The 15,585-nt window shown below is 32.0% G+C and overlaps 2 protein-coding genes across 18 annotated transcripts in view; one reads left to right on the forward strand and one right to left on the reverse strand.

Annotated features, from left to right (window-relative positions):
* The window catches only part of ABI1 (abl interactor 1), a 116,241-nt gene extending 103,862 nt beyond the window's left edge, over positions 1-12,379 (forward strand). For 7 of the 14 annotated variants that reach the window (XM_079106519.1, XM_079106523.1, XM_079106514.1 and 4 more), the window contains 2 exons: positions 6,711-6,896; positions 10,223-12,378. In XM_079106519.1, the coding sequence (XP_078962645.1) occupies positions 6,711-6,896; positions 10,223-10,398 (362 nt within the window). In that variant the 3' untranslated portion in view covers positions 10,399-12,378. Of the gene's footprint in view, positions 1-2,929; positions 3,017-6,710; positions 6,897-10,222 lie in introns of all 14 variants that reach the window. The other 7 variants (XM_079106510.1, XM_079106516.1, XM_079106517.1 and 4 more) reach the window with 2 other exon arrangements.
* Positions 11,806-15,585, reverse strand: part of PDSS1 (decaprenyl diphosphate synthase subunit 1) — a 35,730-nt gene continuing 31,950 nt past the window's right edge. For all 4 annotated transcript variants that reach the window (XM_079106524.1, XM_079106525.1, XM_079106527.1 and 1 more), the window contains one exon: positions 11,806-12,578. In XM_079106524.1, the coding sequence (XP_078962650.1) occupies positions 12,438-12,578 (141 nt within the window). In that variant the 3' untranslated portion in view covers positions 11,806-12,437. The remainder of the gene's footprint in view (positions 12,579-15,585) is intronic.

A 15,585-nucleotide genomic window follows, 5' to 3' on the forward strand; every position in this document is an offset into this window, starting at 1 on the left:
GTGATAGACAACAATTGAAACTGTGCTATTTCATGTTTACTTTTGCTTTAGTTAGTTCTTGAATCATATCATTTTAAGAGTAATTGCTTACCCCTTTCTTCTCCAAAATTCAAACTTAAGTATCAAGTCTGTACTAAAATTTAGTGCTTCAGTATTCTTATTTTTATTACTACAATGTAAGTGTAGTAAGTTTTATTACTACAGTGTAAGTAATAACAAAAACATCACTGAAATAAATTAAATGAATTAATTTTTATTGGCATGCTTGCAGCAGTTCAGAAATACTAAAATCAAAGGCCAAACATTGTGAAAAATTTTCTTTAAAAGAATAAAATTAAATTGCTGGCTATCACTTTTAAGGCCGTTAACTTATACTGAAGTGAGTTAAAAACATTTGTGATGCCTGCTTAACTACTCCCATCTTTGAATAATTCTAACAGTGGGAAGGATTTTCTTTTGATTGCTTTTTGTTTGCCTTGAATTGCACATCTTAATACTAATTACAGACAATATTTAAAGCTGATAAGGTTAGAAAACAGTTTAAAGATAGGATTTTAGAAAGTTTAATAACTTACTGTAGTCATTTCCTTCACTTAATTCAAAAAAGGAAGAAAAGGAATAACAAACAATGCAAAATAGGATCTTAAATGAGCCTGTTATCCATTATTTGTTATTGGCTCAAAGTTGTGGTTATCAAGCATAGACTGTAGTTTTTGTAGTTACTTTCTAGACCAGTATACTGTATTATTTTACTTGAAAAATGTTGAATGCTCCATATTTACGTAGAAGCTTGGTTTAAGTTCTTTTTATTTGTAATGCATGTCCCAAATATGTATTTTAAAGCAGAGCTAGGGAAAGTTTTCTGACTCATTTTTGGTTTAAATTTTAGAGATGAAGATTAATTATTTTTGTAGCACAAACTCCTAGAAATTGAAAAGAACTTTGGTAGAAATGTCAGAATTCCAAGATAATTCCAAACTTATACCATTTTTTTCCATACTAAAATTTTTATTCAAGCTGCCAAGAAGTATTGAACTACCAATCAGAAGTTTACCTCACATTTTCCCTTGTCTTCTTTTGATATTAGAAGATAGTGTCTAAATATTCCACAAATTCATAATTCACCTCACTTGTTTTGTGAACTTTCATTTTTCATATTCTGCCTTTTTAGATCCCATCTTTATTATTATTTTTCCCCACTTAGACATTTAAGTTACTCTGCAAATAGGTATTTCACCTAATACATGTTTGTGTAGTTTTGGTAATATTTGAATGAATTATTTTCAAACAAGACACTTTGATTAGTGGTTGTCTACATTCTTTGGAATATTAGCAAGCAAATTTGACCTCAAATTTTAAATATATTATTTTTTGTCTAATTATCCTTCAATGAGTTACTGTTGGTGTTTTGGTAGTATGTAGTATGTTTTTAGTGTTGCGATGTGCATATTTTTCTTTTTGTCTAAATGTGGTGCTAATGATAAGTATCTCCACAGCATAGCTTTTCTTTTTCCTTTATATACTAACCAGCATGGCTAGACACTAAGGGTTGTTTCTAAAAATCATTTAGACTGTGGAAGCTTTTCTATTTATTTTTTAATTAAAAATCTAACCTTTTATTTATTTAACAGCCTTCTATATACAGATTATCAGAATGAAAGAGGACCACTTTCTTAGTGAATTGAATGTAATTTTTGGCTATATAGTGAATATTAATGTAAATGTATTGCTTTAAGTTGTTGCTTCTTTGAACCCTGAACCTCTTTCAAATTTTTATGCTTAACAGCAAAATTTGTATATTGGATTAATTGAAACAACCTTTTAATGAAATGATCCTTGGAAACCAATAAATTACTTTTCTTGTTAATTTATTGTCATTTATTGGTGACCACCAATATATTGAATTTTACGATCTAGTTTTATTGACTTTTTCTGAGTCATTTTTGGCAATTCCATTCTTGTTAAAATGAGACAAAATAGTAAAAGTTTGAATGTTTTTTTCTAACTTATGTTTTTATAATTTTTAATAACATTTGCTGCCCACATGAGCAGTTGGTATCAATCTCCCATAAATTATGTCCTTTCTCTGAAAGAAGTTTGAGTATGTTTCAAGCTAGCCAATGATTTGTAAAAAAATAATTTAATGTAAATAGCTGTACATTTTAACTTACTGGAGATCAGGTGTCCTTTTCAGAACATTGATAAAAATGTTACCCTTGAGATAGCTTGTCTCCTGAAACTCTGAATTAACATGGTATATGGAAGACTAATTCTTTAGTAAGTTTAGGAGTGATATTTTTAAAAATAAAATTGCCAGCTTAAAAAATAATAATAACCTTGTTTTACAAACAAGGGGTTTTCCTGGAGACCTGTGTGTATATTTAGATAAAAACTGTCTTTAAAGAAAAATCTGAGATTAATATATTTATGTATGCAGTCAACAGCTATTATAGAATACGTTTATTTATTTGACCTCTAATTTACATTATCTTAAGATTAGACAAACCTGTTAGTTTATAGAGTTATAGGAAAAGCAGTATTCTGGAAACTTCTATAGGTATTTCATTATCTATTTTAGAAGTCTTTTCTTAGAATTAGAACACTTCATTGTATTCAAGTGAATGTAATGGAAAATTAAATGTTAGCCCAAGCAATATAACATTAGCATTAAATTAGGTAAGTTTGTTCTTTTATACATTTAACCAATTGGCTAAGTACAACATGGCTTCTTTATGTTTATTTTTGAGACATGAACTTGAAGAAGGTTCTGCAGGTTTTTGTTTTGCTTTTTGTTTTGTTTTGTTTCATTTGCAAACTGTTCTTTGCATACTTATGTTTGTGGTCCTTGTAACTGACTTCTGCTTTTTGTTTGTTTCCTTTTCTTTCCTTTATCTGTTTTACTTCCCCCATACTGTGTTGTTGCTACCAGTTTCTATTGCTCCACCTCCTCCCCCTATGCCTCAATTGACTCCACAGATACCTCTCACAGGCTTCGTGGCCAGGGTGCAGGAAAACAGTAAGTTTGGAAAAAACTGAGCTATCAAAGAATAGAGGCTGTCTCTTATAGCATGCATGGCTGATAAGTCATCATTTTCCTTTTATCGAGAAGCTAATCTTATCTTGAAAATAGGTGCAGATATGATTGAAACTGAAGAGCACGGTCTTCAGTTTCTTCTCTTGTGCATGATTACTGACCCATATAAGTTTCAAAACTGCAATTTACTTGTTTTTTTTTTTATGATCTAAAACATGAGATCTGATCTTTGCATATTCTTAAGGAAAGTACTCAAATACAAAAATGCAAATTGTACAGAAACTCCTAATAATTATTAAAATTAGAAAATAACATATAAGCATAATAGTGTGAGATTATATTTATTAAGAAATTGGGACAAAGTTTGTCCCTCTTTAATTACTTTCTTTTTCTTTTTTTTTTTTGGTGTCAGGAATTGAACCAAAGGGCACTTAAACACTGAGCCACATTCCTATCCTTTTTAAGTTATTTTGAGATAGGGTCTCACTAACTTGCATAGAGCCACCTCACTAAGTTGCTGAAGCTGGCTTTGAACTTTCTATCCTCCTGGCTCACCCTCCCAAGCTGCTGGGATACAGGTGTGCCACCATGCGTGGCCTAACTACAAAAATATTTTAGAAAAAGCTTGTAGTCTCAGATCTTTCTACATAGAATGATTTTAAACATATATGAGGTTTTCTGTTAAGAATGAATCTTCAGGAAAAAGTAAATTACATCCCTGCTATCCATTTAAAGGTGAGTGATAAGGAGTATAGAGCCTGCTTTCCATTTGAACTACATGTGGGCCCATGAGGATTATTCCTGAATATGTACATCTGCCAATTTTTCTAGGTTACCTCTGAATGAAGATCAGGTTTAATGATTTTTGTCATTTTTAATATGTGGCTTTAATCAGGACAGACTAGTTTATATTACTGCCTGGTTATTTTTGAATTTCCAGAAGGTATATAATCCTAACTACATGATCACCCTGAATGTTGTGTGGCAAAATGTAAAATAACCACTACTATTGAATTATATTGTGCCAAAAAGCTGTTGAAATTAAGATGAAAAAGTGGTCTAGTTCTTATTTACTTCTTTTGAGACCATCACTATGAAAATAGGAATGGTTTAAACAAATGAGTAAACTATTTGACCAGCCCATTTTTCAGGAGAATATATTGTGGCAAATTCCATTTCAATGTTTGCTCACTCTGTTGTGTTATTTTCCCCATTCCTTCCCTTCCACCAGCCAAATATTTGTTTATTCAGTGTTCCGTGCTAGGTTCTGGGAAGAATACAAATAGTTTAAGACAAAGTCCCTTCCTTCAAGAAATATATGATCTAGTGGATTTATTATAAAACATTATAGTCTAAAATGTTGAAATTTCTAAGTGTAAACCATCTTAACTGTTCTGTTGAAATCTCAAAAACAACTTTTAAAAGTAAGTGAATAAGTAAACTGCTAGTCTTTAATGCTGCAGCAGTTTAAAAACAGCCTGCAAGAATTTACAAACTAAACTAGTTTGTTTTTGTGAACTGCCACATTTCTAAGAATTAATTAGGAAGTAACTTAAAATAGCCATCTTGAATATTAGTTTTGTGGGTCCAAAGGTCATTGACTCACTTTTTGGTAAAATTTAAAAATAAAAATCTAGTATTACTGTACATTATTTTAAGCATGCATGATCTGCTAAAGAGGCCGATGGAACAGCTTTTTAAAATTCTTTTTACCAGACATGAACTTGAATCTTTGAGTTATTCTCATTGTAGATTGACAAAGTTCGTTTGATATCTATTTTCTGTGAAAGCAAGTTTAAAAATTTGAGAATAAACGTGTATTGGCACTTGAAATGTTTTATGAAGTACAGATTTCCTTTTTCTTAAATACCCAGTTTCATTGGGACTCAAAAGTGGGTGATAATAAATGCATGCAATAATTAACCTATTAATAAGTGTTGGTTTAAGACATGAGCTCCTAAATCAGCATTATGTTTACATCTCTTTATGATTAACATCACAAAGCCTTTTTGAACTAAATATGCACTGTGCATATTTAGTGTAATGCAGAGAATTGACCAGACTCCTGCCATAATTTGAAGATATGTCAAATATAGATTTATAGCAGTTCAACTTTTGAGTAAAAACATCACATTAGTAAGTGTGTATAAACCAAGAGCAGTGGCTATTTAGTTAGGCAAGCATATTGCAATTTGTACATTAACCAAATTAAGGATATGAGCTATGGCTATTTGATATCAAGAGGGGTTCATACCTATTTTCCTCTTCTCGGTAATAGAAAGCTTTGGAGGTATGGACAAAGAAAATGGATTTATTCATGTGATTGAAAAAATGAATAGTAGACCCTTTTGATAGCTATTAGAGTAAGTATCACTACCCAGGATTTTTTTTTTTTTTTAATTTTAAAAGCCCTTTTCATCTCCTAAGAGGATACTATAAATCACAGTTGAAGTGATAATGCAAGGACTATTCTCTGCAAATGTTTTAAATATGGACCTCTTGGTTATACTTTTAGCACATTTATTACAAATCAGGTAAACTTTAAAACCTGTGTCAATTTTCATAAAAACATTTTAATTTGTCTTTTGAACTTTTAAGGAAATTTGTAGATCAGAAATGTAAGCATAAGTTGTGTTCCAGGTTTGAATTCCTTAATATTGGGAGCATTTGTTACTTGGTATCATAATGGTTCAGTGAATATAGTTCTAATCTGACACTTTCCACTTCTCTGTTAACATTTTTGATCATTTAAAGTACACACACATATACATACCACAGCCATCTAAAATTTGAGGTATGAGTCATTTTTATTGTTTTATTTGATATTAGCTCCTTTTTTTTTTTATTACATCTTCCCTCAACACTTTATGTTTAAGTCTTAATTATGATTGTATTTTTAGAAAATTGAATCTTTAGGATCTGGTCTTTCCCTCATCTCATGCCTATGTTTTATTAGCCATATGGAAAATGTTAGCTTCCTTTCTACATTAGAAATTTATTATGAATATAAACATTTTTTAAAATAATGTGGTTATCTACTTGTTGAATTATTTTTTAATTTAATTTTACTTGTTAAAATTTAAGTAATGGAAAACCTAGAAACAGAGCAGACCTGATCTACCAACTTTGCTTTTCTCTCCATTGAAACAAACAAGTAAAATAGTCAAATAAATAAAAATATGCCACTTGAGATTTAATTTCTAGGGCACTGAAGCTATTAAAAACCCAAATCAGGGGCGTGAATGAGCACAATAAAAAGTTATTAAATCATTGTTGTAGTGTTATTAGCATTTTACTATAGACTAAATGACAAAGATGAATAAGTTTTATTAAGATAGTTAGGTCTAAAGAGCAACATTTGTCTTGACCTAAGCCTTGGAATAAGGAAACTTCTTCACTCCTGTAATCTTTATAAAAAGAGACATTGTGATCTAACAATCTCTTGCATTCATTAATTCGCAGTACTTCTTGATACCCTTATAGCTCATTTTAATATTGCAAAATTATTCTTAAGAGTAGCATAAACTTAACATACCAAGCTTTTATTTCTAATCATTGCATGTTACTGTAGTGCATGCTATATATGAATGAATTAAAGCTTTCTTAAGTTCTGTTAATTTACAGATTTCCATTTAGACTATTTTCTTATTGAAATTAATTATCTGAATCTTTTTAGTTGCTGATAGCCCAACTCCACCACCACCACCTCCACCAGATGACATTCCCATGTTTGATGACTCTCCACCCCCACCCCCACCTCCTCCAGTGGACTATGAAGATGAGGAAGCCGCCGTAGTTCAGTATAATGATCCATATGCTGATGGGGATCCTGCTTGGGCCCCTAAGAATTATATTGAGAAAGGTAAGATACCATCAATATGGAATTGATGCACAGGACAATAATCTAATTACACAATTTTAGAACTATTTAAAATAAAACACTTTGCCCCATGTTTCTCAGTTTGACCTGTATTACCAACCAATATGATTTACTTAAACCTTACTGCCTGTACTTCGTGTTATTTCCCAAAATAAGAGGGTTCATTCTTCATATTTTAAATTAAAATATGCTTTCAACTGCAGATTAACTAGTCTATCTGCAGTTTATAGACACAACAAATAAGGTACAGAAAGGAGCTAATTGACTAAAATAATATATAATTGGTAGAGATTAAAAAGTTTTGCAAGCTCTTAATTAAAATAGAAATCTTTCACATCTAAATATTTAAAAATTTATTGGCACTATCATGAGAAAAAGCCTAACTTGATTCTTTTATGATTTCTTAGGTGATAAATCATTAGCATTGTTTTCATGAAATTCTAAAGTCCAAATTTACCTACTATACCTGATATTCATCGTGATTATCTATTAAAGAAATCTGGATGGGAAAGAAAAAATCAGGTTTCTAGAGTTTAATTTTTCAGAGTAGTTAAAAAAATGCTTGTAATTTAGTTGCTCAATTTGGGTTGCCTTTGAACTATATTGCCTTCCATTTACTTTATTAACTGACTTAATTAGCAAATAATTTTAGGTAGCTCTGAGACCACTGACAGTGTTTGAATTATGTGACAAAAGCAAATTCATTCTTTTTCTTTTTTATATTTTTAAACACTAAATATTTTACATATTATTAGGGAAGTCTTGAATGTTCTTCATATTTGGAGGCCTGTGTACCCTTCAAATAGGGATAGGTTTCTAAACTTTAGTTTTGGATTGTGGTTTTATCCATATTTTCTTACTTTGTTAAGCAAATTTAACTTTATGTACAAGGGACTGTTACGTTTACAGAAATTGATAAATTTGGAATAATATATTGATATACTTGATAGTAGAGCAGGATTAAAGAATTTCTTCATATTTTGAAATAATGAGTCTTAAGCCAGAGGTTACTTTTTTTTTAAGCAAGTCCAGATAGTAAATATTTTAATTTTACTATTTTATTTATAGTAAATATTTTAATTTACTATACTTAAAACTCAACCTGTGGTAGCACAAAAGCAGGCATAGGCAATATGTGAGTAAATGTGGTTTTGTTGTAATAAAACTTTATTTATGGAAAAAAAGCAGTGGCTTGAATTTGTCCATGGGCCATTGTTAATGGACCCCTAGTCTAAATCAAAAGATGAGATTTATTAGGATTATACTTAAACCCAGTATGTCACCATTGTAATTACAAAAATGAATGAAACCTGAAATTTTTAAATCAACAGTTAATTTCATAACTTTTCCAAAAGCCCTGTTCTTATGTTAACTTTACCTAATATTTACCAATCTACCATAGTATTTATGTTAAACTAATAGATCTTTGAGTTCCAAAGAACCCTGCAGTACACATGGAGGGGTCTTTTATACGGATTAGATTCTGGAGAAGAATGAATTTTTTTTTTTTTTTGGCACCAGGGATTGAACCCAGGGGCGCTTAACTACATCCTCAGTCTTTTTTGTTTTATATTTTATTCAGAGACAGGGTAACACAAAGTTACTTAGGGCCCTGCTAAGTTGCTGAGGCTGGCTTTGAACCTACGATCCTCCTGCCTCAGCCTCTGGGCCACTGTGATTACAGGTATGCACCACTGCAGCTGGCTAATCAAGTTGTTAATGGTTAAATATTTTAGCAGGAAAAGAAATTACCTGAGGGAGTATATGCATTGGGGAGGAGGCTGGGTGGGACTAGGTTTTATTTTAAAAGGGCAACTTAAGAAACAGAAACATAAATTAATTTGGCTCAGTACTTTATCAGCCTTTTGCCTAAGTGGAACTAAGAACATAATGAAGTAAAATTTTTTTTAAGACTTGAGGTTCAGGCCTTTGTCATTATCAGTATAAACATCGTCTACACCCCTCAGAATCTAATAATCCACTTTGGATCTAGATATAAAGAAAGGAATATTACCAGTGTCAAACAATAAATAATTATATTATTAATTAAGTTAGTAGTTAATTGATTTTTATTCTGTTTTCTTTACTAAAATAATTTTAGGATAGTTAATACTATTAATTTGATATATTTTTGAAACTTGGTATGCCATTAAACTCAAAATCACAATGCTATCATTCTCTTGCAGAATTAAAATGGAGGGAAATGCACTTGTTTAGTCTACTTAATACAGCATTTTGCAAAGGGAAAAAAAGACTGCCTATTTTAACATAGCAAATGATGACTATGTAACAGTACTTCAGATGTCTCCCTTGTAAGCCACTAATTCAGAATAATTATGGGGAGAGGCAGTCTTTCTTAGGGGAAAATGAATCTCAGAGTTAAATATCTTTATTAAAAGTGCTTATTTTGGGGCTGGGGTTGTGGCTCAGTTGGTAGAGCGCTTGCTTAAAATGTGTGAGGCAATTGGTTCAATCCTCAGCACCACATAAAAATAAATAAATAAATAAAATAAAGGTATTGTGTCCATCTACAACTAAAACAAAATATTTTAAAAATGCTTATTTTAAGAAAAAAATGACCACAAATAAAAATGAGGTAAATCAATGAAAAAAATTCATATATAAAGATACCATTTCATGTTAGAAAATTATATTATTTTAGAATTATGTAATAAAGGTGGACTGAAGGAACTATTTAAATTTATAAGCCAATGGAAAACTAATTTTTTGGTTTGCTTTTCATTTCTATAACACCGTTTGCAAAGAAAAAATATTTTGAACTCTGGTTTGGAGAGGAAAGAATATTTTGAAATTCAAATTCCAGATACCACAAAATTGCAGGATTTTTTTTTTTTAAGTTTTAATTAATTTTTTTTTTTTAAACTACCTTTGCCACCTGACTAGTCCTAGCACATGCCTATAATTCCAGTGGCTCTGGAGGCTGAGGCCAGCAGATTGCAAGTTCAAAGCCAGCCTTAGCAACTTAATGAGACCCTGTCTCAAAATAAAAAAAAAAAAAAAAAAAAGGTCAGTGGGTGGTGCTGGGGCTGTGACTCACTGGTTAAGCACCCCAGGTTTCAATTCCTGGTACCAAAAGGAAAAGTTCTTACCTTTAAGGTAAGTGAATTTTTTTTTTTGAAACAGTGTAGGTATGTATCGTTATAATCTCTATTGATATATATCACAACTTAAAATCTACATAAAAATAGTTTGTGTGCTACATTATAGATTTAATTGGCATTAAATTTTAAAATTCAAGTTAAATGTTAGGTAAAGTATACTTACATGGTATTTTGTTTTCTTCATAGTTGTTGCAATATATGATTATACAAAAGACAAGGATGATGAGCTGTCATTTATGGAGGGTGCAATCATTTATGTTATAAAGAAGAATGATGATGGCTGGTATGAAGGAGTCTGCAATCGAGTGACTGGTCTCTTCCCTGGGAACTATGTTGAATCAATCATGCACTATGCTGATTAATTATTTTTCTTTCCTTTTTTTTTTTTTGGCTTTTAAAGTAGGTTCTTATTATTCAGTCATACTGTGGGACTCTTATGTTAACAGAATTGTCTTAATGTTTGAAATGTGCCCATATTTTCAGGAAATGCTGTTTTATCAGTATATTTGAATGTCTACCTGTAAGCATAAATCTTTGAGACAGTTTTTATATTGCTAAATGGCAATTTTTACAAGAGGCTGTCCATAATTGATTATGCTTATGTACTTACTTACACATTGTTAATTTTATGACCAGCATAAATATTCTGGGGAATTGGGGTATATTTAACAAATCGTGATTCAGATTGTATCATTACATGTTTCAGTGCAGCATGGTTACTAATACTATGTCAAACTAATATTAAAATCAGAAAACTTAAATGCTGGTGCTGGTCATACTTCTTTTTAGATTCTTATTTTTAAAAAGTTTAAAGCATGCAAAAAAATTCATGTATTGAAATGTACTTAAAAATTCCAAGATGCTTCCAATTTGTGTAATACTTACCTGGCATACCCATTCTAGGTGAGTCTCTAAGGTCTACATGTGAAACAAAACAAAAGGGGTTATCTGTAATGTTGTAATTTGTACCTAAGTTTTTTAATGAGTGAATTTCAATTATCAATTTTTTCCATTCATAAATATGTAAGTGAACCAAAGGTTTTTGTCCTTTCCTTCACTGGTTTGCTTTAAAAAAAAAATACAAAACTGATTTATTGCAGAATTATGGTTCTATTTTCTCAGCATATTAACTTGGAGAAAAAATTTTTTAGCCTTATCTCAGTCTGTCCCAATAGTAATGTGACGGATGTTTGCAGATTTAAAATCTGAGATGATTATTTCAAGTCAATCTACTGAATTACTTTTTTAAAGTAACTTTTGAATCTAAGAAAATGTGTCAAAGTATGCACATCCTTCTATAGGTAAAAGTCTTAAAGATTGCCATATTAGTCCTTCAGTTTTACAGTGGACTGTTCTAGTACACTGGTTCAATGAAAGGAAATTATAAGTATCTTTTACATATTGTAAAAGTGTATGCGATTAATTTGTGAATAGGCACTATTTAATCCATTACCTGGCACTAGAAACATAAGATTTTAAAATAATTGGGAAAGAAGATGGGTCATGTATTAATCAGTGAACAGAGATATACTTAACCAACAGATTTGTATTGAAATGCAACACATGCACTTTGTGTGTCTCCTCTTAATTTAAGGGAAGGTTAGAGGGATGTTTTCTCTTCTTGTGTATAATTCTGTATTGCTTAGGATATTAAAGTAGAGCACTCAGTGTGGGTTTCTGTGTATTGAGGATTTATTTGAATTTCAAATTAAAGTTATGTACTGGGCGTTACAGACTTAACAGCATAGTGAATGGTGAGACTAGTGCAAAACATTTATTTCTGAAAATTAAAGACCATTATTACTACCAAATCAATGTGACTGTTTCATATGCATTTTGCCTTTGTTAATTTCAAACAAAGTATCATTAGTGATCAACTAGCTACCTTCTTTTTTCTTCAAGTGGAATGTTCTCTTAATTTGTATATAACCTGTTGTCTAAATTTTATGTACAGTCTTTTATAATAAACCATTCTCCTATATGAAATTTTGGATACTGTTAAAATATAAATAATGTGGATTTAAGAGCAGACTTCACAATTTTCTGACCTTTACTCCTATGGTGAAACAAGACAAATCGTTTGAGTTTTAACATTGATTATTTATTTGTGTAATGGCTTTACATGTGGATATTAACAGTGTAAACAAATACCACAAATAACCATCAAGATACCTCGATTAGAATTTAAAGGATTACATGACAGATTCAGGCAGTTTAATTAATTACATTTAAAAAGTTCTGTGGAAAACTTGCCAATAAAAAAAATTGCCCATCAATAAGATTGGAATTATTTTTTAAAATGATTTTTGGTTATTTGCATATGAAGCAAACAAAGTATATTCCACAAAATTCTTTAGGCACAATCTGGTAAAATAGCTGCCAGAAAGAAAAGAAAGAGTTGTCATTTATCTCTTGTAAGTACAATTTCTGAGAGCTGAATGAGGGCATCTCTTTCTGGGGATGGTCGAAGTTTACTGATCTCTCTTACTGCTTCGTGGCAGTACCGCTGTGCGAGGTAGGTTGTTTGTTGCACACCATCACTCTGCAGATACGGAACAAAACAGAATAGCAGAACAGCTGTGACTGACTGGATCAGCTCTTGGGTTTCTGCTGTGCTATGATGAATTAAAACATACTTTTGAGGTCAAATGAGCCAAGGGTTAAGTCATATATAGTTAATAGCCAAACTATATATCTCATGGTTCTATTTCCAACTCATAATCCTAGCTTCCTCTGCTTACTTCTTTTGGTTTCTTTTCTCAGACCAAAGCACATTTTTAGTCTGTTAGCATACAAAGTGGCTGACTCATTAACATCCACTAGCCATCTTATTTCTTCCTACTTTTTACTTAAGTATTAGAGGATTTAAAAAGTTTTATCTATGTAAAATACCTAAAGCAGAATTTTAAATGAAAAAGTTTAAAAATAAGGAGAGCTGGGTGCAGTGGCACACACCTGTAATCCCAGCAGCTGGGGAGGCTGAGACAGGAGGATTGCAAGTTCAAAGCCAGCAACTTAGCAAGGACCTAAGCAACTCGGCGAGACCCATCTCTGCATAAAATATAAAAAAGTGCTTGGGGGTGTGGCACATGTGGTTAAGACCTCCGGGTTTCAATCCCAGTGAAAAGTACTTTAAAGTGAGAATGGGGGCAGTGTCAAGAGAGGTGCCTTCGGGATGAAGCAAGGAATGTACACTCAAGGAAGAATGCAGGCAACCTGGAGTGAGACGTCAACCTGTTTATATTCTTATTTCTTGATTACCAATTTTTATTGCCTTTCTGTTAACAAAGATGGGCATTTGGCCACCTACACATAGTGTGTCTCCTAATTTAACCATTATATTGCTGTTTAGTTCTTCTGTTAATGACTTGATACCAGTGCTCCTATCTTCTCCTCTATCACTGCTCTTTAGAGATTTACATTCTGATCTGTAGCTGTTTTTTTTTTAATGTTGGTGCTCTCTAAAAAGCTGAACACTAATAAAATTCTATTTCTATGATGTAAAAATATTTACTGTGAAATTAAGTCATGACTAATTTTTATTTCCTTCCTGGCTAATGATCCCTTTTCCATTTAGAGTATTTCTAACATCATGATTGAAAGGCCTGATTTTCCCTTCCAATTGCTCAAAATATGACACATTTTAGGTTGTTGTGTCTTTCTGTACAGAAGCTTATCTTTTTCTTAAAATGTTTCCACATATTTTGCCATCTGCAAATGACCTACCCAGAAAGTGTGAATGGGAATTCAACCTCTGAGTCCTTACGTGTGATGACTTGTTTGCCCTTAAACAGATGGATTGACTGAGTATAGAACTGTAGGTAGGAAATGTTTCTTCATCACTCGAAAGGCCTTGTTCCATTGCCTTATAGTATCTGCTGCTTTTTCTATTGACTAAGCCAGTTTTGACATCTTTTTCCTTTTGCAGACCATTTTTTTGTTTGATTTTCTTCCTGAAATGTCTGTTAATTATAACAATTTTTCCTTCTCATTTTTCCTGTAACTATTAGATTTTTGGAAGATTTCCTTAATTTTACACTGCATCCCTTCTTTGGATTTTTGTTTTAACTCGTTTCTAAAATATCCTGCTTTTTAATTTTATGAATGAAGTATCTTTTTGGATCATTCTATTTATATTTTTCCTGAGTATTTCTGTTCATCTTGGTCTTTCTTGCTTAGCAAGCTTTAACCAACTCAGTAATTCTGAGTTGTCTATTCATATTTAATGAAGGAACATGTCTAGAAGCTGAGTATAGAGGGAACTATAATTGAGAGAGGCCTTTGGGCAATTGGCTTCAAGAACATTTCTGTGGAGTTTTGTGTAAATGCATTTCTGGCTAGGCATGCTTCACCAAGAAAAAGGCAGGTTTCTGTATAAAAAGGCACAGCAAACTCTTGTGTTTTGAATTGCGTTTGGAGCATTTCACTATTCTGCCTATAAGCCACAATTTCCCTCTTTTCAGTCCCACTTCTCAGTCCAGTCTTCAGTAATACAGTTAGCACTCTGTTCAAGCAACCACAGACCGAACATTTTTTTAAAAGTGCTTACCGAACATGTAGATACATTTTCCCCCCAATACAGTATAAAAACTATAGCCATAGCATTTACATTAAAGAAGTGGGTACTGTAAATCATCTAGAGATGATTTATGTATATGAGACAATGTGTACGTTATATGTGAAGGCTGCACTGTTTTTTATAAGGGGCTTTTGCGTATCTATGGGGTTGGGGCAGGGTGTCTTGTACCCAGCGCCCTAGGGATACTGAGGGGTGACTATAATTATTTCTAAAGCCAGAACCTCTCTCAGGTTTCTTTTTCAGCTCTAACTCCATTTCATACTGAGTTTTTATATAACTGCCAAACCACCCTCTTAGCAAATTGTGGCATATAACATACATTAGTTAAGACAAATATATCCTTTTTGGAAGGGTTTTCTGCCTTTGGAAATTTAAAAATCTGAGAGGTTAATAACTTAACTTCTTTCAAGTATTAGTATATACTAAGTCTGGATCTTAGACCACTTGTTTAGTAACTGTTTGCTTACTCCACCTCTTTTAGTAGATCTGTTGCCTCCAAATGACTTTGAATTTGCAAACAGCTCATTCTCAAAAAACAGTCACCCAAGTTGAAAATTTGCAAAGATTTGCCTTCTACAGAACAGTGCTGAAGATATATGACAGTATATTTGAAACAAGCCTCTAGACCCTGAACACAGTTAAATGCTTTTTACTTTAAAAGAAAACATTCATATAAATCTATAGTTTGCCTGTGTTGGTTTAATTATTTTTAAATGACCATTTCTTTAGTTACCCCTTCATAACAGTTATATAGCATGGACCAGGAAAGACCATTTATGAGACTTGCAGTCTTAGCTGTAGAAGGATGAGGGTTTGGACTAGGGTGGAGGGCAGTCTTGGGAACCTTGGAGCAAGCAGTGCTGCTGACAGATACGGGGGAAGACTGGTTTAAACCAACATGGCTCAACTCTGACTGCACAGTAGAATCACTTGGGTGACTTTTAAAAACAATGTGCCAGCTGTACCTATG

This window comes from Sciurus vulgaris (assembly GCF_902686455.1).
Source record: "Sciurus vulgaris genome assembly, chromosome: 12".
Lineage (NCBI taxonomy): Eukaryota > Metazoa > Chordata > Mammalia > Rodentia > Sciuridae > Sciurus > Sciurus vulgaris.